The sequence below is a fragment of the Diospyros lotus genome, chromosome 14, assembly GCF_014633365.1.
Source record: "Diospyros lotus cultivar Yz01 chromosome 14, ASM1463336v1, whole genome shotgun sequence".
Taxonomy (NCBI): Eukaryota; Viridiplantae; Streptophyta; class Magnoliopsida; order Ericales; family Ebenaceae; genus Diospyros; species Diospyros lotus.
In genome coordinates, this window is record NC_068351.1 from 11,478,840 (window position 1) to 11,503,016 (window position 24,177).

The following is a 24,177-nucleotide window of genomic DNA, read 5'->3' on the forward strand; positions in this document are numbered from 1 at the left end:
GCCCTAAATGTGTTGTTTGAAAAAGCATTGTGTCATAATTAAAGTCAAAGGAGATTAATATTATTTTGAAAAACACAAAATTAGTCAATGTTTTTAGTATTGACAAATCTTTAAGGATGTTATGTGATATTTAACCTTAAATAAAACAAATATTGGTACAATAGTAAAATGACTCTCGATTATTATCACTTGGAGACATGTTTAAATAAAAAAAATAAGTCTTTTGGCTACCGTTTAAGCAAAATATATTGAGGACATTTTGAAAAATTCAAAGTTTCATATGCCAAATTTAGTATCTACTTAAACAATAGAATAGATTTAAAATGATTGGCTTTTAAATCCTTTCATTCATCATAGATATTCAAATAATTTTATTTTAAACATAAGACTTTTCATTTGAAATGTGAGTATTTCAATTATAATTTCAAACACTATTCATTTAAAATTCTTCCATTTAAACACAAACTAAGAATAAAACAGACCGTAACCACCATTCCAAAACACTATCAATTGATATATTGCAAATACAAGATGTACAAATTTAAACTAGTTCCCCTTCAGCTAAGGAAAACAAAACATAAAAGATTATAGGGAGATTAAAGAAAGCTTCCAACAAAACCCTGAGAATAATTAAAAGAACAGAACCAGGTTTGAATACCACTGAAAGGAGAATCATTTTCAGTGAATTTTGAGCTTTCTTTTCCTTGTTAGTTTGGCAGAGATATTACACCACCAAAAGAAACATATTTCTGACGAACAAGCTTCTTCTGTACATCAATTTAAAACAATGCCTACTCATCCCACACAAGATCTTCAGCAAATGCCAGTCAGCAAGAGAGCAATATGCCATCTTATCCTACATTATCATCTTCAGTAGAAGATATTACAAGCAAAGACTATGGTAAAAGCGGGATACAGAGAGCCCAAAAATTATCAGAAGATAATGGCTTACCCCGCTGTTAGATTCCCATCTCCTTCTCCCAAAATCCCTTCTATCTGATTCTGATGTATATACCTTAGCTGCTGTCAAGGTCAAATCAAGTTGTTCGATCAACGCATCGACATCAACGTCCGGATTTTACTTTGCCTTTCAGCCTTCTTAGCTCTGGGAGTGTTTTTGAGTTTCATCAGCTCCTGCATAACTTCTTTTTCAACTGTTTCAATTGAGTTCAGTAGCTTTCTCTGAGGTGTAACGCAATGGGATTCCTCGGCTTTCTGGTTGGTGATATCAAGCAATATCTTCGGCACTTTTCCGATAGATGGTGAGAAAGGCCGTGCTCCCTCTGTAGGACCTGGAGAGATTATCGAAACACCCTCCTCGAGCTGAGGGCCTGATATAGGTTCAGAAGGAGCCGGAACATCCAGGTCCTGAGCTGTTGGACCCTCGATTTGTTGGCCTTCCCTTTCCCTCAAGCGAGTTCTTGTTCTTTCAAAAGCCTATTGAAGAACAATCTATTCCAGGTTAGATTCATGATATGATATACTTAATGCAAACCAAGCAGAAAATGAATTCAAAGAGTTAAAAAAAGATTCAGAACCCCGAACTAAATGCCATCAACTCTTATTGGACTTCAATGACATTGTTTATTTGTTTAAACCACTACACTTTTAGAGGGGCTAATCTTCCCCTTGGACTTCAATAAAATGGCAAAACACTACTCTTTACAAAGGCATTTGTTGCAAAGAGAGTACTTTGTTGTCCTTGGACTAGAAAGGTGAACAAAAGAGAAGCTTTTGTATTATCCTTTCCTTCTTCTCTCTTTTTTTGAGCATGTAAGATATATTTAAGGGTGAATATCCAAAACACAATCTCTGGCTGCTCAAAAACAGAACAGGGGTTTCAAAAGGCCTGGTTCCTATGATTTAAGTTCTGAGAAATCTTGTAAATCCAGCGCTCAAGATGGAAAATAGTGTGTTTTGACAACTTTAATCTTAATAATCTTTTAGAAGTTCATATTTGTAATTGACGTTATAACATTCATTTAGTTATTCATTTAGCTTATAAGCTGTCAAATTTATTTTGTTAAATGTTTGCTATGTCTCAAGAGCTTAAAAGCTCTCATACCAGCATTTGAAAAAAGCTTCACCCCCCCCCCCCCCCCCCCGCTTTTCCAAAAACGTTGGTATGAGCTTATTTGCGTTGACCGATTAAATGATTAATTTACCTTCAAACAAAATTATGATTTCCAACCTATATCCTTCTTCTCCCTCTGCCTTCTTTGATCTCCCGCTACCAAACCCATCTTCAGCCGCCACCATTGCCATTGTTCGTCACCATCGCCTTAGCACATCATTGTCGCCCCAACCGTTCGCCCCCGCCCATCATCTATCACCTTTATATCCACCTTCTCTTGTCATTCATCTAAGATTCTTCCGTCCACTATATATATATATAACATATATTATATATATTAATGAATATTGAACTAATATTTTATTAAAAATTAATATTTTTATAAATTTTATTTGCATTATTCAATAACATATCTATTTTTGTCTTTTTGTCAAGTTCTAATAATTTATTAATTATTTCAAACTAAACATATAACTATTAACTAATAGCTTAAAAGCGTATTTATTCTAACAGATTATTAGTTTAAACGCCACTCAACTTTTAAGCTTTACACAACTTAAAAACTGTTGAAAAAAATAATAAGCCAAACAACCTCTCTATCTTTCCATTAAAAGGATATTGTTATTTAAAGGCTGTTTGGCTTAGCAATTTGACCGCGTATAAGCTGTATAAGTAGCTTTAAAGCTATACAACTTTCTATGATGAAGTGTTTGGCAAACATTAATAGCTTTAACGTTGTATAGCTTATCAGTTGTTTTAACATTGTTGGCCATAAGTTGGTGCCCCCCAGCTTTGGGAAAAAAAGCTAGAGAGTTAACCGAGAAAAATACCACTTTGCCCTCTGTTATCGTTGCATCTTCTTCCCCTCTTCCCCAAAGCTCTTTCTCCCATCATCTTCTACCATCTTCTCCAAAAAGTCTGCCATTACCATGTTGCCGTTGTCGCCCCTCCGCCATTACCGCGTTGGCGTCGTCGCCCCTCCTCCATAACCGTTGTTGCCGTCATCCAACTGAGCCACCGCAAGCAACCTCGTGTTGGTGGGTCGCGCCATCGCAACATCTGGTTCCAACTTCGTCGATTGACCCTCCTCCATTACCGCCATCTACGTAGCCCATCTCGAGTGCCGCTTCCCGATCCTCCTCCTTCTCTAGATTTGCCGTTGTTGTCGCCTTGTGGGTCGCCTCCTCGCTTCACCACTATTCTTCTCGTTGCGTGCAGCGTATATATATATATGTATATATAGTAATATTGTATTAATATATTTTTAATAATTATGTATAATTTGTTCACATTTGATAATAAAATTTTACATCATTCAACATTATGTCTATTTTGGTCTTTTTGTCAAGTTTTAATAGCTTATCCGCTCTTTCAAACCAAACACATAAATATTAGTTAATAACTTAAAAGTATATTTATCCAAACACATCATCAGCTTAAACACTATCTAACTTTTAACTTGAAAGCTAAATAGCTTAAAAGCTATGAAAAAAATCGGTGAGCCAAACCGCCTCTTAATATCCTTCCCTTCAATTCATTTCCTTTGTTTTCCCAAACCAAGAGAAACATTTTCCATTAGTTTACATCCCTTTCTCTCCCAACCAAAAAGATTTTATATGTTTTACATTCTATTCCACTCATTAGTCATTTCCATTCCATTCAATCACTATTTCCATAGGATAATCGAAAAATTGTGATCCCCAAACCAAGAAGATAACTATTACTAGGCATAGGTGACCTCAAATAAGCACATTATGAATTGAATCAATTCCGACACAAAACCATCCAAGCCATAGCTAAGATATTCACAAACAAAATCAAACGCGTAAACAACAAGAAAAGACTAATAAATGAATCAAATCAAACGCATTGCTTACTATGTCTACCATTCAATCAGAAGAAAACGCAATAAAATTACACGTGAAGAAGCCAAATCAAAGAAATCATACGATCAAGAGAGACAAAGAACTGTTACCCTAACAACAGCTGTGATGTCGCGAAGAGGCGTTCTGGGGTACCACGATGGCAACACGCTATTCGTGGAGCGTCGTCGGCCGCGCCGGACACTTCCTTGCGGCATGTTCTCGCGACCGGCGGCGGGTGACCTATGCAAATTCCGGCCACGCCTGTGTCTGTTCCTTGGTGTTCCTAAATTACCTCTTCCGACCACATTGCCTGGCAGAGCCGCCATTTCCATTGTTCCTTGTGTTCCCCCCATCGCTTCGCTGGCTTGCCTCGACAATCTGTCTCTTGACTCGGGCATCGTATCATCAACTTTCAACTGAAAATATAATATGGTCAAAATAACAACATGGTTAGAAGACTTAATCCGTCCGACGAATGAAGATGAAGAGAAGATGGTGATGGTTGTGATGATGGAGTGGCTCTATATATTCTGCATATCCCTGGGTAGGGATGAACGAAGGGCCGAGCCACGCCAAGCTCGATGAGGGAGGGGCTAAATGGCAAAATTTTGAAATGAAATTTGGGCGGTACTTAAAGAAAAATTCAAATTCAAATCCAAACGAAATAAGCAAAATATCAAAAATAGAAACTTCAAGTTCGTGTTTAACCGTAGAAAATATTTTTTTTAAATTTTGAAATTTACAATTAAATATATCAACAAAATACTTTTTTAAATATTTTCAACTCATAGTAAATAAAAAATTACTCGGAACGGAACCATCGGCAAAATTACAAATTTGATCACAATAATGGGCCCAATCTCAATCTTGCAGCTTTGGACTAATTGACGTTTTGTGGGATCGCTAACTATTAACTAAACAATCAATTAAGAAATATAATCTTCGTAAATCACATCAAACATCACAAATTTTTGGTGCCTTTTCTATTTTAGTTATTAAATTTTAATTCTTTCTTATGTGATCACAAATTTTAATTCTCTGACAAACCCCACGTTAGAGTTAGTGACGTGACACTGATGTAACAAACAATAAAACTTATATGTTGATCATGCAATAATTGTCAATGAGATACTATCACATGTCAATCCAACCCCTATAAGACATATGTTTGGAAAATAACAGACAAGAAGTCACATTATTTCTTTTTTAATGGTTGTCAGATAAATTTAACAAATAAATAAAAAAAATAAAAAAATGAAATTTTAAAATAATAGAAAGAGTTTTAATCTTTATCAATAGACGCAAAACTTATTTTTAGTTTTTTCTATCTATTTTAAGTGTATTCCACATATATTTAATTTTCAAAATTGTTTTGATATATATATATAGAGAGAGAGAGAGACTGAGGTAGTTAGAATTTTGAAATGAAACAACCTTTCAAAATTTAGTTAAAATTTTATAAGGAAACAACTTTTCAAAATTAATTTGACCTTTTAAAGATTGATTAATTTATTTTTAAACAACTTAAATTTCTAACACATATCATACTTATGCAGTCAAGATTATGATGTAGCAAGTAACATATGCAAGGTGAGTTCAATGAATTACAAGTTTTGATCCTGGAAGAAAATAGTTTTGCTTATTATGTCCACTATTTTGTTCATCAACTTCAATTGGCATGTAGTTGTGGCAAAAAATCATGTTCAAATTACTTTACACTTTAATATGGTTTCTAGTCTGTTGAATATTGTTAGAGCTCTATGTAAAATGCAAGATGTGACTTACAACTTAATGAAGTTGTTTAAGCATTAACGAGTGATGAAATTCCATGTGACAAGGGCTTGAATCAAGAAACTACACTCAAACAAGCTAGAGAAACATATTGGGGTTCACATTATGGTTCATTATAAAACATAGTTGCCATTGTTCCTTCCTTAGTTGATGTTCTCGACGTTATAATGGAGAATGGACTTAATTCAGAGCAAAAAGGCAAAATATGGGTACTTCTTAAACAAGTACAAACGTTTAAATTTGTATTTAAGCAGAGTTGATATGTTATATGACACGGGTTAGTAGGGGGGTGTGTGTGACCCCGCCACCCCCATGGAATCTGTATCTCCTATCTTAAATTGTCTGTGTCGAGCAATTGTTATGTTGCCCAACGCGGACAACATAATAATTATGTGCATTTAAGTTATAGTTGGTGAAAATTACATTGAGAATTACAAATAAGTCATTCCAACTTTTGCAAAGAAAATATCAAAACATTATAAATGCAATGGGGTTGGTTAAATTGTCAAAGCAACCACTACAAATGATGAGAGATGATGAATAAGAAACTTTATTTGATGAGGTTTCTTCATTTTGTGATAAATATAACATTTTCATTCCACATTTTGGATGATATGAATGTTATTTGACGGAGGTCACGAAGGAATGCTCAACAAATTTACACAATTATAAGGTTGAGTTGTTTTATAGTGCGATAGACATACAATTTCAAGAACTCAACAATTGTTTCAAGGAGGTGAACACTGAGTTACTTATTTGTGTGACATACTTAAGTTCGTGTGATTCTTTTATTGTTCTTGATAAACAAAAATTGTTTTGTCTTATCTTATCTTATTCATCAAATGTCTCAAAAGTAGTGATTGAGAACTTAAGACTTATATTATTGACATAAGATCTAATAATGAGTTTTTTGAACTTCAAACTATTGGTTATCTTGCTTGAAAGTTAGTAGAGACAAAGAGGAATATTCTATCTCAATTAGTACATTTGCTTGTCAGATTAGTTTTAATTCTACCTATTGCCATAACATAAGTGAGAGAAAGCATTTTTTGCTATGAAGATGGTGAAGAATTAAATTGCGTAATCGAATGGAAGATTCTTGGATGAAAACTTGTTTGATTATATATTAAGAAAGATATATTTTATGGTATTGAAAATGAGAAAATCTTACAACATTTTCAAAATATGAAAACTCACGAAGAACAATTATAGTGGAGAAACTTTTAATATATGTATTTCTCTTTCTTTTTTCTTTTGAAAATATTGATTAGATATGTGAATTTTATTGTCAAAAAAAGTTGTTTTGTTTTAGTTAGTTAATGTATCATGAACAGAAATTTTATGAAAAATGAAATTTTATAAATTGTGCCCCCACTCGATAAAATTCTTGAATCCGCCCCTAGTAAGGAAGCTAGATTGATGTAGATTGGCAAGGTTCTCTTTTGATGAGTGTACAAATTTTATAAGTGATCTCTTTTGCATCATCAATTTGTAAAAACATATATATAAGTTTCTTCTATTAGTGAAATTGTATTGTACTACTCAAGAGCCATACAAATGTTCCTTGAAAGATCATCAAATTGTGGTAGACTTTATGAATATTTTTTCTACGGTTTCTATCTCTTGATGAAAAATCAAAAACGAATCATAAGATTTTGTTGTCGTTAAAATATGATCTTGTAGTTTACTCATTTTTATAATTAAACAATGATATTAATTATAAAAATTAAAAATATTAAAAGCATGTCTATATCCATGTTTTTCTTAGAAGTGCACTTATGTTAATGCCCTTTTCTCTAGTATTTGATTGATAAAAGTCTTTTTTTTTTTCTTTCAATTACTACCCAAACACACAAAACATTTTTCATGTGATCTAGCTAAACACAAATTTGTTTTTTCTTAAAAGTAATTATTGCAAAAGTGTTTTTTAAAAGCGATTCTCATAATAAAGAATGGAAAAAAAAAGGGCTTGAAAAGTTTAAGACATGAAATATTGTTATTTTTGTTAATAAAGTATCAACTACGTCTAATTTTTCTTCAGGAATATATATTTTCAATTTAAAGTTGATCTAATTGTGTCATATAAAAAAAGAAAAAAATCGATTTGATTGAAGTGAGATAAAAAAAAAAAAAAAAAGAAAAGAAAGAAAAACTATGTTATACATAATTTGCTTCTTACTTATGATTATATTAAAGTAAAGATATGAAGGGGGAAAATCAGCCATTAATTTAAAGTTTATTTCCTGATAATTTATATTATATATCATATTTTTAGCTTAAGTCATCAAGAAGAGAGCATAGTGTCCCACTCCGCAAATTCCCAAGCGTGAATCTACGGCTTGCCAAACATGGCCTTATATGGGAAGGATCTAGAAACCAGACATTCTAGAAGATGGTGGGCTTTTGTGTAAATATCTGTATGGAGAATTCTGGAGAAAACTAAAGTAGATTAAAAATGCTTATTGTAAATAGTATATTTGTAAGTTGTAGGAATTACATTTGTTCATAAAATCCAAACAAGAGAATCGCGAACTGGAGAGGGAATCGAGATCACATTCACAGGAAAGAAAATATATATAGAGGAACAAGCAGTAGTAATAGCAGAATTATATGAACAACATACTCTATGCAATGCACATTTCTTCCAGAAATATTGCCAGCACTCATCTCTTTCTACAATTTCTCCAAACAAAGGCATCCTAAGTGAACAACAATTTTCAAGGGAAAGAAAAGCAGAAAAAAAAATTATATAAAGGAGGAGGAGAAAGAAGATTACTATCCCAAGCAACAGCCACCCTTTGCTGCATCAGCGTTGGGATCCTGGCCAGGAACGATAATCCTGGTTCCCTTGAGAGAAGAGGACTTGGCATAGTCTGCTCCATCACCGGCAGCAAGAGTCTTCTTGCTTATGATGCGGTAAATTTCTGTCAATACCGTCATGAATGCGCTTTCAACATTGGTGGCCTCAAGAGCAGATGTCTCCATGAAGCACAGATTCTCTCTTTCAGCAAATTCTTGGGCATCTTCGGTTGGGACAGCTCGAAGACTTCCCAAGTCAGACTTGTTACCGATGAGCATGATGACAATATTCTTGTCAGCGTGCCCCCTTAGTTCTTCAAGCCACCTGGACATGTGGTCGAATGATTGACGCTTTGTCATGTCATAGACTAACATTGCACCAACTGCACCACGGTAGTAAGCACTTGTCACTGCGCGGTACCTGAGAACCAAGGAGGAGAAAAACTTCCAGATCCCCTAGCAACAATTATAATTTATAGCCACTTTGAAAGTCTCAAATTCCATTCGCAAACGAATTTAGTGCGTGCGTATAGACTACTACTACTACGATAAAAACGGTCTACTCTATGATTTTGCATTAATGCTTTGGAAGATAATCGTGTCAAATTAACTGTCCTTGCAAGCAGTAAGATAAATTCAAAATTCACTAGTACACCAACTCCTATGGAGTGTCTGTTTGTTCCCCTGTCCTATCAAGTATTATATATAGATCACAACCAATGACCATAGGCAGTACGTATCCCAGCCATAGCCTCCTCTCCTCAGAGTTAATGCACAAGTCTTTCTGAGGCACATGATATTAATAAGGCCTGGACCAAGGTACCCAATACTGCAACTTATGCTTTCCCCCAAAGAATCCCATCAATTTCAGTTTCTCAGGGAGTTGTTGACAAGCAACAGGACTTTTTGAGAAGAAAAGATGCCAAAGAACCTAGTGTGTGTATATGTGCATATATTCTGCTCAAAATAAAAAAATGTCCTTGAAGGTGCCAAGTGGCATCTCAATAATTAGATTTAAGGGAAGGAGCAATGGCATTATGTTTGAAGGCGAGTCCTGGTACTGGAAGGTCACAAACCTTGAGTTGCCCAAAAAAAAAAAAAAACCTCTTTACATAAAAGCAAGGAAAAGACCACATATGTGGGGTTGGCGGGAAGAGCCCTTAAGATGAGAGATTTCACCTTTTGAAGACCACATCCTATGCATCCCCACACCATAGTGGAAATACGTACTACCCCTCTTGTTCTCAGAGATGCCCTTAGACTCCTCTCAACATCCATCCTAGATTCCCAGCAAGGAACTGCCAAATAGCCATTATGTGGGGATCATAAATTTATATTCTCACTGCAGATTGCAATAGATAAAGCTTTTCCTGTTACTACAAGGAGGAGGAAATTGAGTTACTAATAGTGATTTTACTAATCTCGGCGATGCCAAACCTACAAATAAGTGATGCAGGGTGTTCCTTTTGTCTAGAGCTGAGGTTAGCCAGAAAGAAAGAAGAGAGCATATAACGAGGAGATGTATGTATGATTTAAAGAATAAATGTGGATTTTTTAAGAATAAGACATATATAGGCAGCACAGGAATTGGCATTTGAGCTTCCTAATGGGAGAAATTGAGTTCAGATTTTCGAGCCAAAACCCTTCTATTCGTTTTGTAGCAACGGTAGAATTTCTCTTTGGTTGTATCCAACAGCTGTTCACAGCAACATAGACTAACCTGACAAAGATACCAATGGTGCATACATGGTATGGACACTTCAAATTTTGCACGGCTTTCTCAAATGAAACAGGTCCTTGAATAATACCCGTCCATCCTAATAGAGAGGAGGAAGCCATATGTGTATGCACCCTTCAAATTTTGCACGGCTTTCTCAAATGAAACAGGTCCTTGAATAATACCCGTCCATCCTAATAGAGAGGAGGAAGCCATATGTACAACAACTTCACGCAATATTGGTAAAGATGTAAACCACACGAAAATTGAGAACATGATTTTTCATACGGAAACTCCGCCTGGGGATGTTATCCATTGTCGGTCTCAAGCCTGGATAAAGAAGGAGGGTTGTGTTAGGTAGCCGACAGCCAACGTAAAACTTAGACGGATCCAAAACATGAACTCTAGACAAATTATGAAAAAATATTTGGGCGTGGGCATAACCCTTTATAGCGACGTGCTACACTGCCCGTGTGTAGTGTCAAGTGAGATAGGGCCGCTGCATCGGCGTCCGGATGTAGTGACAAATGAACAAGGGTTCCCGTATTTGTTTGGACGGATGTGGGTAAAGAAATTATTCCAACATCAACATCAAAATCAAAATCAAAATCAAAACCAAAACCAAAAACAAAATCAAAATCAAAACCAAAACCAAAAACAAAATCAAAATCAAAAACAAAATCAAATTCAAAGTCAAAGCCAAAAACAAAATCATAGATTAAGGATTGGGTCATGGAACATAGGAACATTAACAGGCAAAACTATGGAAGTGGTAGATGTGATGATTAGGAGAAAGATTAATATTATGTGCCTTCAAGAGACAAGATGGGTAGGGAAAAAAACAAAAACTTTGTTAGAAAATAGATATAAAATATGATACACAGAAAATGATCGAGCAAAAAATGGAGTGGGGATCATTATGGATAAAAGCTTAGTAGATGAGATAGTGGATGTAAAGAGAATAGGGGATAGGATTATTATGGTGAAGGTTATTCTAGGAAGAATGACTATGAATATCTTTAGTACATATGCACCACAGGCGGGGTTAGATGAGGAGATAAAAGGAAAATTCTGGGAGGACCTAAAGGGACTCATACAAATGATACCAAGAGGAGAGAAAGTGATTATAGGAGGTGACTTAAATGGTCACGTGGATAGAAACGGAAACGGCTATAGAGAAGTACGTGGAGGGTATGGATTCGAGGAAATTAATAATGAGGGTAAGTCTATTCTAGATTTTGCAATGGCATATGGGCTCATCATAACCAATACTAGGTTCAAAAAACGGGACGAACACTTAATCACATATAAAAATGTCACATCAAGCACCCAAATAAATTACTTCCTCATGAGACAAGAGGACCGGGTATGTTGTAGGGATTGTAAGGTGATACCAGGAGAGTGTTTGACTACTCAACATAGACTTTTAGTACTTGACGTCCAAGTAAGAAATTGGAAGAGAAAAAATCACATAAAACAAAATCTAAGAATCAGGTGGTGGGATTTAAAAGGGGAGAAATAACTAATCTTCAAAGAAAAATTAAAGGGTAGAAGAGAATGGAATGGAGAAGGACAGACAAACCAAATATAGAAAGAAATGGCTAATGCCCTGAGAAACACAGTAAAGGTAGTGCTTGGAGAGACAAATGGTAGAGCCCCTAACCTTAAGGAGTCTTGGTGGTGGAATGAAGAAGTGCAATTGAAAATTAAAAATAAGAAAAATTGCTATAAGACTGTATATCAGTGCAACAATGAAGAAAATCAAAAAAATTATAAAGAATCAAAAAAGGCAGCAAAAAAAGCTATTAGTGAAGCAAGGTCAAAAGCATACGAGAATCTATATAAACAACTTGATACAAAAGATGGAGAAATGGATATATATAAATTAGCTAAAGCAAGAGAAAGAAAAATAAGAGATTTAAATCAAGTGAAATGCATAAAAGATGAAAATCAAAATGTATTAGTGAATGAGAGAGCGATTAAGGAGATATGGAATGAGTATTTCACAAAATTATTCAATGATGATGGCTACACAAGAGTTAGATTGGGACATCTTAGTAACTCCGAAGGGAACGTGAGCTATACATTTTATCGACGCATAAGTCCAAATGAAATAAGACAAGCATTAAAAAAGATGAAAAATCATAAGGCGGTGGAACCGGATAATATACCAATAGAAGCATGGAAATGCATGGGAGAAAAGGGTATCTCCTGGCTAACGAAATTATTTAACGTGATTCTTAAATAAAAAAAGATGTCAGATGAGTGGAGGAATAGTACTTTGGTCCCTATATATAAGAACAAAAGAGATGTTCAAAACTGTGAAAATTACAGAGAAATGAAGTTAATGAGCCATACCATGAAACTCTAGGAGAGAGTAATAAAGTAGAGGATCAGAAAAGAAACAGAGGTCTCAGAAAATCAGTTTGGTTTCATACTTGGTAGGTCAACAATGGAAGCTATACACCTACTGAGGCGCCTAATGGAAAGGTATCGGGATCATCAGAAGGACCTACATATGGTGTTTATAGATCTAGAAAAGGCCTATGATAGGGTCCCTAGAGAAGTATTATCGAGGGTTTTAGAGAAGAAAGGAGTCCGAATAGCCTATATACAAGCCCTTAAGGATATGTATCATGGTACAGAGACAAGGGTCAGAACATGCGGATGAGATACTGAACCGTTTAAAATTACAATAGGATTGCATCAAGGTTCTGCACTAAGTCCATACTCATTTGCTTTAGTAATGGATGAACTCACTAAAGATATTCAGATAGATGTGCCATGGTGTATGCTATTTGCAGACGACATAGTGTTGGTGGATGAAACAAAAGAAGGAGTGAACACTAAGCTTGAGTTATGGAGAAACAATTTAGAATCTAAGGGATTTAAATTAAGTAGAAAGAAAACAGAATATATGGAATGTAAATTTAGTAAGAATGCAAGAGTGGAGGATGTTATAATAAAATTGGAAGATCAAATCTTACAAAGAAAAGACCATTTTCGATATTTGGGATCAGTGATTCAAAAAGATGGAGAAATTCACGAGGATGTCACACATAGAATTAAGGCAGGTTGGCTAAAATGGAGAAATGCATCAGGGGTGTTATGTGATGGTAAAATCCCATTAAAATTGAAAGAAAAATTCTATAGGACAGCTATAAGACCAGTTTTGTTGTACAGCTCAGAATGTTGGACGGTCAAATACCAACATGAGCAAAAGACGAGTGTAGCGGAGATGAGGATGTTAAGATGGATGTGCGACCATACAAGAAAAGATAAAATTAAAAATGAAGTTATTCGTAATAAGATAGGAGTAGTGCCAATAGAGGAGAAGATGAGAGAGACTAGACTAAGATGGTTTGGTCATGTGAGAAGGAGACCAAGAGATGCTCATGTGAGGAGAGTTGATGAAATGGAACAATTAATCAAAAAAAGAGGTAGAGGCAGACCTAAGAAGACTTTGAGGGAGACATTAAAGTTTGATATGAAGTGTATGGATCTCAATAAAGATATGATAAAAGATAGAAATACATGAAAATCTAGAATTCATATAGCCGACCCCACATAATGGGATAAAAGTTGGATATGTTGTTGTTGTTGTTATTGATTTTTCATATGGAAGCATCAATTGTGTGGTTATTAACTTTTATTATTACTAGCTATGCTCAGAGCACAATCAAGTCATAATTTTTTCATTAAATTACACCAGTGCACATCACATACCCAGGAGTACTAGGAGTTGAAATCCCGTGACTACCCCCTAACAGAGATAACAAATAGTCCCATACATCTCCAAAACCTATTTTCAGATCTCATACAGATTGAAAACAATGTGAAGTTGGAGAGAAATGCTAGTCAGACACGCTGCTTATGGAGTACTGCCAAATACTAAGGGATACAACTTACATCCAGTTGGTGATGCAATAGTAATTGCAATAGTCCTGGCTACTTATCAATATATAACATGAAGAGAAGTAACTTTCTGATTGCTATTAGTGATAACAAGGTGCAAATCTCTCAGTGAGACAATTTCTTTCCAAGGATAGAAGAACAAATAGGGTAATTAAGAGGTAGCACTGCCAGAAGTAGGACTTGTGCGTGTGCAAAATGAATCAGCCGCCAACAGTGCATGAATCGGCCTGCAGTGGGCTCAGAAGGAATGAACTATTACCTACCACATGGGCCAAATAGAAACACTATGGAATGAGATTTTACCGGAACTCATTGAGAAGGTAGTTAGGGGTGGTATATCATGGAAAAAGAAACAAAAAAAAAAAACTCCCCTTCCTTCCAAAGTCTATGTTATGTATGTGTCAACAGACAAACAGTGCTTGGCAAAAAATACAACAGTAATTTAACTTTGCATAATCCAATCATGACGTGAAGTTCTATATTTCTTTAATCCTCCACTACCTTCTATCACTAAAGAGTTAATGACCAACGGGCCAAGATGGTTTAGATACAAGAAGAGTCCAAGAAACAAAAATGCTGCAATACAAAGGTATTTAAGCTGGACAGCTTGCCAGGTTAACAGAGTTCATGTCCGCGTGTATTATGCTTACGTGATATTGATAATATGGAACTGTTAAAATGCCTACAAATTACACAACATAAAATAGTCTAGTGCTTGGTAATTCACCAATGGGATCTATTGAAACTATTTTATCCATTTAGCCTTAATAATCAAGCAACCTAATGACATGGGGTGACACTTAGTGCCTAGACAATGGCATTTTATTCCTTGAAAAGAAGATTCTTTCATGAGCCTAATTCAACTTTTCACATCAATTCATATTTAGGTCTTAATATCATCCGTAAACAAATTTCAACATAAAACGTGGAATTGCTTACTAATGAGGCAATAGAAAATTTTTTATTCTTTACAAGTGTTTGGAGACACCTATCTGTGTAAAATTATGAATCAACATTTGATTTCAGACTAAATGCTAAATTTGGCTTCACACTTACAGAAAATACCATTCAAAACATGGTATCTGTTTAATCTATTCACATTTAGCCCTCAAATGTTTAATGACTTCATTACCAATTGAAATGCTGAGAAATAAAATTGAAAGCAATATCCCCACCTTTCTTGGCCAGCAGTGTCCCAAATCTGTGCCTTCACTGTCTTATGATCAATAACAAGAGTTTTAGTCTGAAATTCAACCCCGATTGTCGCTTTCGAATCCACACTGAATTCATTCCTAGCAAAACGTGCCAATAGCTGGGATTTTCCTACAGCCGAATCTCCAATCAACACTACCTTGAACACATAATCAATTTTTTGACTATAATCTCCATACAAATTAGACATTCTCGCGACGTCCCCGAAGGAATGCTATCCAAATCCCAGCCTCCCTGTGTCAAGCCCCTCAAATCCACAGATTTGCAGACACAATGTAGGGTTATAAGAACCCAATAAATCATAAAGAAACGTGAAACCTATTTTCAAACAATCATTCGAATCAATTGAATGGGATCCGAAGCTCAAGAGTTTCAGAGAATTCAAGAAAACCAAACAAAGATGGTTAAAATCCAGATCAGGGTTTCTGGGTAAATCAGAAATCAGAAATTTGGATTAGAGTTAGGGTCTGCTAAGGAAGATTCAGAGAGAGAGAGAGAGAGAGAGAGAGAGAGGTGGATGTTTTGGTGGTTGGGGAGAGGCTTGGGAGGATCAACGGTTAGTGCGGGGCCCATTAACGGTTTCTTGGTGTCAGGTAAAATTTGTGAAAATTGCAAATATATTTTCATTATATATAACGATTATCCATGCAATTCAATTGATGCATCTACAATAAATTATTTTTTCTATATAAAAATGCTATCTATGTAATGTATTCTAATATAAAAAGCATGGGGATATTGATTTTTTTTTAACCAATTGATGTTTCCTCTACTATTTTAACAAATTAATATTTACTTAAAACAATAAAATAAATTAATAATTATTTCTAAATAAGAAGCCGATGATAATATCAAACTCCATCTTATCCAATAATAATGTGTCCCATCACCATAAAATGAGTATAAACTCCTGTCATAAAAAAATAATAAGATGTCTTTTACTTGAAATTATTATAAATATTTAAAGAATTATAACCGTCATTAATTATGCTAAATTTATGTAGTTGCATAAATTTTTTTTGCTGTTAACATCTAAATAATTTTATGCCATATACGTCTAATACTTCATTGTATGGGCATGCAAACATTCATGATTTTCCATAGCTCTGCATGTTAAGAGTCTAGGTGTAAGCCTTGTGTTATTTGCACACCAAGACAAATAGGGGTGTGCATTTTTTCGGTTTAATCAAATCGATCGAACCGAATCATCCGAAACCAATCGATTCAGTTCGGTTCGATTTTGTAGCTTATCGATTAGTGAGTTGGCTGGGGTTCGGTTCGGTTTATCAGTTTGGTTTGGTTCAGTCGATTACCCGAAAAATCGAACCGATCGAAGTATGGAACGACGTCGTTTTGTGTTTAGAAAGAATCCACCCTCCCCAACCCTCGTGTCCCATTGCCATTTGTCGTTCCATTCGAAACCTTAACCCCCTTTCGAGAGACTTCCGAAGGTTCAAAAAAAGAGAGAGCGAAACCCTAACCCCTTTTCGAACCTCGACCGTCGACGTTGACGCCGTCCGTCGCCCTCGGTTCCTTTCCTTCGTCGCCTCCGCCATCCGTCGCCCTCGACTAATTCTATGTCTTCAACCTTCTTTGTGTAGATCAGAAGTCGAACTCGCTTCGCTCGAAACATTCGGAGATTGAACAGCATAGGATGAGTAAGATTAACGAGAGGCAAGCACCACGAGCCTTCTATTTTGTTGTTTGCTATGTTATTATTTGTGTACATTAAACTGGAAGGAAAATGATTCATTGCTCAGTGTATGGTTGTGATGATATATTTAATGTATTAGCTGTTGATCTTTGCCTCATGGTGTCTTTTTAGTGAAATTTCGTGAATTAACTCGAACTTCTTGGTAGTCTGCAATTTTCGTATCCAGTGCTAAATTTCTCATTAAGTAAACTCTTGGTGTTCAATAGATAAAACCCTTCAGAGGTGTTTCATGGGCATAACTGGATGTTGGCTTGATTTAAACTCTTGAACAGTCTGTTGAAGGGATAGCCATGGAGACGATGAACAATTTTAATTAAGTAGAATTTAGTTGAAACAAGAATGTTATTGGTGAACCATAGGTATTGGAATGTTTTAAGATTTTTGAGAAAACCATTTTTCAATGTGTCATTAGAAAATTCAATTTTAAGCACTATATTGTCAGAAGACCAACTTAGTTGATTATATTTGTTTTTCCCCTATAAAAGACTTTGAGGAAATAAATACAGAATACGTTGGATCATCTTTGGTTGATAAGTTTATTATTTTGAAATAGCTGTGTACCATGTTTTAAATATTTTTTGTTCAATACATGTAAAAATTTGCTCAGTTTTATATATAAGCTCAGTTTTGGGTGTGTTTTCTGTTCAATTAGTTCAGTGTCAATCTCGATTAATTCAATTTTTGATTAATTTTGGTTCGATTCAGTTCGGTTGTTGGGTGGATTAATCGGTTCGGTTAGACCAATCTGAAAATCGGTTCAAACCGGTTCGGTTATTTCGGTTAGTGTTTTTTTCGATTCGGTCCGATTCGATTATAGGATTAGAGGCAGTTCGGTTCGATTCGCTAAAAATCGACTGGTTCAGTTCGGTTAAACCGAATGCACACCCCTAAAGATAAAGGAGAGAAAATCTATGATCAGGAGGGAAGAAGTGAAGTTAATTTTTGCAATTTTGTAATATTTGACGATAATGTTATTTTAATATTGTGCCTTGGCATTCAATAAATTATAAATATTCTTTTAAAAAAAGTAATAACACTCTTCATGAGATTCTTAATTATTTTATAAATATATTCTTTTTAGGACACAACATCATTTTGTTCTTTAAACGTGAATCAATCTGATTACCACTGTTATTGGATGTCATATTTATCGTTGTCACCTTTGTACCACGTTTTGCTAACTGTTTTTGTTTTATACCTGCACCAAATTAAATGAGATAATATCACCGATAATAAAATATCTTCTCTCTTAGCACATAGAAAAAAGAATGCTACCTCCACACAAATTAAACAAAGTTTGTGCACATCTACCAGAGAACGTGAGAATGTTTTGTCACAACACAGTCTTGGCACAAGAAGATAAAGGTGGTCCTTTTATTTTAACCAGAAACAGAAAAATTATGTAAATACAGAATGAAGCACGCTAATATTAGCCTTTCTCCTCCTTTATGGGAGGTAGATCCTTGATGGTATTGATACCAGTTCATTTGTTCTCTCTTTAACTTCAAATTTGCCTAGAGTCTGGATTTACCACTCTTCTTTCCAGGACTCTGCAATGCATCATAATGCCCAAAGCCATGGTACAGTAGCTGGATAGGATTGTCCTTGCCATACTCTTGGCCGTACTCGGCGATGGCTATCAACCCACCGGAATCCTGATCGTGCATGTACACTGTGATCGGCATCCTGCACGATTAACAATCTTTAGTTCAACAGGTGTGTAATGTAATGTAAGGTTATCCATCAATTTGGTTGTCTAGAAAATATAAGAACAATCAAAAGGCCGAGTCATCGAGTAACTACATATATTTTTGCAATGAAGGTAATCCAAATGAGAATGAGATATGCGAAAGTTCCACAAGTAAAACTGATAAAATATATTCTCTATTCTTCTTATTTATCTTATATTTTATCTATCTTGTACTTTATTTTTATCTTATTTCTTTCTTGATTAGGTTTACTTGTATTTTTCTTTGTTGTAATCTAGTCCTATAAAATAGGAATGTAATCTCTAAAATCTAGGAGAATTCTTTAGAGAATTCTTAGGAAACTCTTGTATAAATATTTTTCATTCGTATCAATAAAATATACGGGAATACCGCTTCCCTTCCTCCTTTTCTACATGGTATCAGAGCCATGTTAATAGGCTGATACAATAAATCCTAGTGCCTTCATTGCATAGCTTCAAGTGCCTTCATTACACAGTCACTGTTCACGTCACCATCACTGTTCACGACAAAATGCCTTTGTCCGGCCACCACCTTCAAGCAGCACCACCACTATTGGGTTCACCGTCATCAGATCGGCCGATCACGGGAGAATCATTGCCATCGGAGTCCATATGCACCCCCACGCACCGTTATCAGTTCGCTTCCGACTTCACGCGCCAGCGCGTGAAGGAGCGTCCGCAGCCCTTTCGCCTTCAGCTGCTCCAGATCTGCTCGCCAGCATCTTTCTAGCCCATCCCTGGTGTCAAAATCTTATGTTGCTAAGTGCTTCTGTTGCTGTCAGTTTGCTTCTTCTGTTGCTGGTGTCAAACTGCCTATGCTGTCTTATTTTTCTTTCTGCTGATACTGTTGCTGAGTCTTCACCATAACAGACACTTTTGAGACAAAGAACAGTGCTTCATCTAATATGCCAATGGGGAGTTTGTCTAACAGTGACCTTCCAGAGTTACATCAATCTTATAGGCTTGATGGAAGGAATTATTTACAATGGACGCAGCTTGTGCAGACTTTCTTGAAAGGAAGAGGAAAGATGGCCCATTTGACCGAGCCTAGTCCAGATGCTAAAGACCCTAATTTTGCTGCATAGGAAGTAGAGGATTCCTTGATAATGTCTTAGCTGTGGGGCTCAATGCACCCTGAGGTAAGTAAAAATTGCATGTTCTTGTCTACGGCTAAGGAGATTTGGGATACTGCAAAGCGTACTTAGTTTAAAGTGCAAGATGTCTCGGTTATTTTTGATATCAAGATGAAAATAAGTGGTACTAAATAGGGTTCTCTAACTATCACCGAGTACTATAATAAAATGAATGGATATTGGCTTGAGTTGGATCATTATCAAGATATCAAGATGAAATATAGTGAAGATGCAGCCACCATAACTGCAATATTTGAAAGAGATAGGGTAGTTAAATTTTTAACAGGCTTTAATGCTGATTTTGATCAATTAAGGGTGCAGGTCCTAGGGAAAGACAAAATTCCTTCTTTAAATGAAATCTTTGCTATTGTTCGTAGTGAGAAGTATAGGAGAATTGCTATGCTAAATGAGACTTCGCTTGAGGGATCTACAATGGCAACTAACAAGAAAGATGCTTCTCGATTTAGGTCACAATAAGGTGGGAATGTTTTTAATCCTAAAGCTCAAAATAAAGATGGTTTATGGTGTTCTTTTTGTAAGAAATCTAGGCATACCAAGGAGACCTGTTTTAGACTCCATGGGAAAGAAGCGGTACTGAATAAGGTAGGAGAAATGAAGAATCTTTAGAATTTTCAACCCCGACAGCAAGTTCAAACCTATCAAGCTGCCAAAGAGGAAGAGACAGCATTGGAGAAGACAGACTCAGTTACAACTGATTCATCTATCATGACCGAACAGCTTAATGTTGAAGAAATCAGCAAGCTTAAAAGCTTCCTAAAGACTATTCAATGTGGTTCTTGTTCCATGGCCCAAACAGGTATTTGCTTGAATTCTGAATCTAGTATTGCCTCACATACTATTAGGAATAATCTATGGATTCTGGATTCGGGGGCTACTGATCATATGGCCTTTGATATAAATCTCTTCTATTCCTATACCCCACTAAGTAGCTCCAAAAAGATAACGGTGGCCAATGGTAATACAATTCCTATAGCTAGACATGGTAATGTAAATCTTAATTTCTCATTGCCTATGCAACATGTTCTTCATGTCCCAAATCTTTCTAGCAACTTGATTTCTATTCATAAGCTAACCAATGATCTAAATTGTTGCGTTGTCTTTTTCCCAAACAAATGTGAATTTTAGGCTCTAAACACGGGGAAGAGGATTGGAGTTGGTGAGGAATGGAATGGGTAGTATTTTCTGAAGACATGCAGTGCTGATCTTAAGGGGGAGATACCTTCAGCCTACTCTTCTCAGCTAGCTTCAGCTTCTTTGATTCATATTCAACCAATTGTTTCAATTCATGATTTTTGGCTTCAACATTGTCGTTTAGGGCACCCTGCCATTAATACTATGCAGTTTATGTTTTCAACTATGCTTAGAAATTTGGACATTTCTAATCTTCATTGTGATGTGTGTGAACTTTCTAAACATCATAGAGTTTCATATCCTGTGAGTAACAATTTATCTTCTCTTCCATTTACTTTGATTCATTCGGATGTGTGGGGACCATCTAAAATTCCTAATTGTTCTGGGGCTAGATGGTTTATTACCTTTATTGATGATTGTACAAGAACAACTTGGGTTTTATCTCTTAAATAATAAGGCTACTATTAGTTCTATCTTGCCTATTTTCTATAAGATGATATCTACTCAATTTGGGTCTAAAATTAAAAAATTCTGAACTGATAATGCAAGAGACTACTTCAATCATCACTTGCATAACTTTTTCTAGCAAGAAGGTATTATAATTCATGAGTCTTCATGTGTTGATACTCAACAGAATGGTGTAGCAGAAAGAAAAATGAGACATTTGCTCAATGTTACTAGAGCTCTCTTACTACGTCATCATGTCCCTAAGTTTTTCTGGGGGGAGGCAGTTTTGACTACTGCCTATCTAATTAACCGAGTTTCTTCTACTCTTCTAAAACACCAAAGCCCAATTCAATGCTTGTCCACCTATTTTCCAGCAGTGTTTTCTCATACTCCTCTTCCTTTAAAAGTCTTTGATTGTGTTGTTTTTGTCCATATATCCAAACAACATAGGGATAAACTGGACCCTTGAGCCCTCAAATGTGTGTTTCTTGGTTATTCGCCCACTCAAAAAGGGTATAAGTGTTATCACCCTACTACTAGAAAATTTTATGTGACCAAAAATGTTACATTTGTTGAAAATAAGTCATTCTTTGGTCCTCCTAGTGCTAATATTCAAGATACACATATATCTTGGGCTAATATAAATAATGATCTTCCTATTTTGGAAACCTCTCATGATTTGCAGATTCATGCTCTATCTAACTCTTCCTTAGATGAACAAAACCAGCCGGAAACTCCAAAAGAACAGCTGCCATCCACTCCAATTCGATTCAAAGGATCTCCCTATGTATTTAAGAGGAGAACACAACAACAACAACCCATTCCAGAACCTCTTCCAGCACCAGTTTCCTCTCCTGATCCAGGTAATGAAACCTCACGTTGTTGTCATTCTGATTCTCAGCCCAATTCTGCCACATCTAATTCACTACCTGCATCAATTACTAATGACCTTGATCTACCAATTGCCCTTCGTAAAGGGAGCAGAAGTTACACCCAACACCCTTTGGCCAATTATATGTCCTATCACCGCTTATCTCCAAATCATAAGGCTTTTCTGACTTCCTTAGACACAATTCATATTCCTAAGATAGTTAATGAGGCTTTCCAAGATCAGAATTGGGTTCAAGCAATGCAGGAGGAGATGAGAGCCTTAGAAAAAAATCAGACATGGGATATTGTCCCTAAGCCAAAGGGAGTCAAGCCCGTAGGCTGCCGATGGGTTTTTAACCTCAAATATAATGCAGATGAGTCCCTAGAAAGGTATAAGGCAAGGCTAGTTGCTAAGGGATACACACAAACTTATGGTATTGATTACCCAGAAACTTTTGCTCCGGTAGCCAAAATATCAACTATGTGTATCCTATTAGCCCTGGCAGCGCACTATGGCTAGAAGTTGCACCAATTTGATGTAAAGAATGCCTTTTTGCATGGAGATTTAAAGGAAGAGGTATTAATGGAACCTCCTCTAGGCTTTGATAAAGGGTTGCCCGGACAGGTATGCAAATTAAGAAAAGCTCTTTATGGCCTTAAACAATCTTCTCGGGCCTGGTTTGATCGTTTTTCTAAAGCCATGAGGCATATGGGTTATTCTCAAAGTAGGGGTGATCATACTCTTTTCTTTAAGCATTCTTATGAGGGAAGGGTAACAGCTCTTTTGGTTTATGTGGATGATATTATTGTTACTGGAAATGACTATGAGGAGCAGGTACAACTTAAAGATAATCTGTCCAAGACTTTTGAAATTAAAGATCTTAGCATTTTGAAGTATTTTTTGGGTATAAAGGTAGCTTATTCTAAAGCGAGTATCTTCTTATCCCAAAGAAAATATATTCTTGATCTATTGCATGAGACAGGTTTGCTAGGTGGCAAAGGTGCAAGTACTCCGGTGGAATTTAATGTTAAACTATGTGATCAAGGTCAACTGGTGGATAAAGGGAGGTATCAACGATTGATCGGCAGACTAATCTACTTATCTCACACTAGACTAGATATTGCCTTCGCAGTAAGTTTGGTTAGTCAGTTCATACATTGTCCTACAGAAGATCATATGCAAGCTGTACGACGAATTATGTGCTATTTAAAGACAACTCCAGGTCAAGGAATCTTATTTAAAGCTGGGATAGATTTAGATATCATAGGATACACTCATGCTGACTATGAAGGGTCTTTGGTTGACAGACGTTTTACCACAGGTTATTGTGTTTTCTTAGGTGGAAATTTTGTTTCTTAGAGGAGTAAAAAGCAAGGGGTAGTAGCGCGATCAAGTGCGGAAGCCGAATTTCGGGCACTAGCAATGGGCCTATGTGAGTTGCTGTGGTTGCGAATTATTTTGGAAGATTTGAGGATTTTTAGCCATGGGCCAAGCAAATTGTGTTGTGATAATAAGTCAACTATAAGTATAGTACATAATCCTGTGCAGCATAATCGCACCAAACATGTGGAGATAGATAAACATTTTATTAAGGAAAAATTGGAAGCCGAATTAATTTGCATTCCGTATGTGTCTTCGAAAGAACAGCTGGCTGATTGTTTGACCAAAGGACTGCCCCCTAAACGGTTTGAAGACTTAGTGTGCAAGCTAGGGATGGTTGATATCCATTCCCCAGCTTGAGGGAGAGTGATAAAATAT

At 35.9% G+C, this 24,177-nt stretch overlaps 3 protein-coding genes across 9 annotated transcripts in view; all 3 read right to left on the reverse strand.

The window, feature by feature from the left end:
* Positions 1-616: 616 nt before the first annotated feature.
* Positions 617-4,493, reverse strand: LOC127789750 (protein POLYCHOME-like). The gene is made up of 2 exons (XM_052318706.1): positions 4,050-4,493; positions 617-1,437 (listed from the first exon to the last, which is right to left on the reverse strand). The coding sequence occupies exons 1-2, from the start codon at positions 4,335-4,337 to the stop codon at positions 1,051-1,053; spliced, it is 675 nt and encodes a 224-aa protein (XP_052174666.1). The 5' UTR covers positions 4,338-4,493; the 3' UTR covers positions 617-1,050.
* A 3,805-nt stretch (positions 4,494-8,298) lies between these two features.
* On the reverse strand, positions 8,299-15,746 carry LOC127789751 (ras-related protein RABA4d). The gene is made up of 2 exons (XM_052318707.1): positions 15,337-15,746; positions 8,299-8,950 (listed from the first exon to the last, which is right to left on the reverse strand). Exons 1-2 carry the CDS (start codon positions 15,561-15,563, stop codon positions 8,506-8,508), a joined length of 672 nt encoding a protein of 223 aa, XP_052174667.1. The 5' UTR covers positions 15,564-15,746; the 3' UTR covers positions 8,299-8,505.
* A 2,627-nt stretch (positions 15,747-18,373) lies between these two features.
* LOC127790338 (OVARIAN TUMOR DOMAIN-containing deubiquitinating enzyme 4-like) overlaps positions 18,374-24,177 on the reverse strand; it is a 39,881-nt gene continuing 34,077 nt past the window's right edge. For all 7 annotated transcript variants that reach the window (XM_052319796.1, XM_052319797.1, XM_052319802.1 and 4 more), the window contains one exon: positions 18,374-18,773. In XM_052319796.1, the coding sequence (XP_052175756.1) occupies positions 18,602-18,773 (172 nt within the window). In that variant the 3' untranslated portion in view covers positions 18,374-18,601. The remainder of the gene's footprint in view (positions 18,774-24,177) is intronic.

What these genes read in the sequence shown, in the direction of transcription:
- LOC127789750 (XM_052318706.1), bottom strand. Translation starts at nt 4,337, where the DNA reads ATGCCCGAGTCAAGAGACAGATTGTCGAGGCAAGCCAGCGAAGCGATG. An exon ending in ACATCACAGCTGTTGTTAGG is followed by an intron (nt 1,438 to 4,049) that starts GTAACAGTTCTT and finishes GTTCTTCAATAG; the next exon opens with GCTTTTGAAAGAACAAGAAC.
- LOC127789751 (XM_052318707.1), bottom strand. Translation starts at nt 15,563, where the DNA reads ATGTCTAATTTGTATGGAGATTATAGTCAAAAAATTGATTATGTGTTC. An exon ending in GACACTGCTGGCCAAGAAAG is followed by an intron (nt 8,951 to 15,336) that starts GTGGGGATATTG and finishes CTTGGTTCTCAG; the next exon opens with GTACCGCGCAGTGACAAGTG.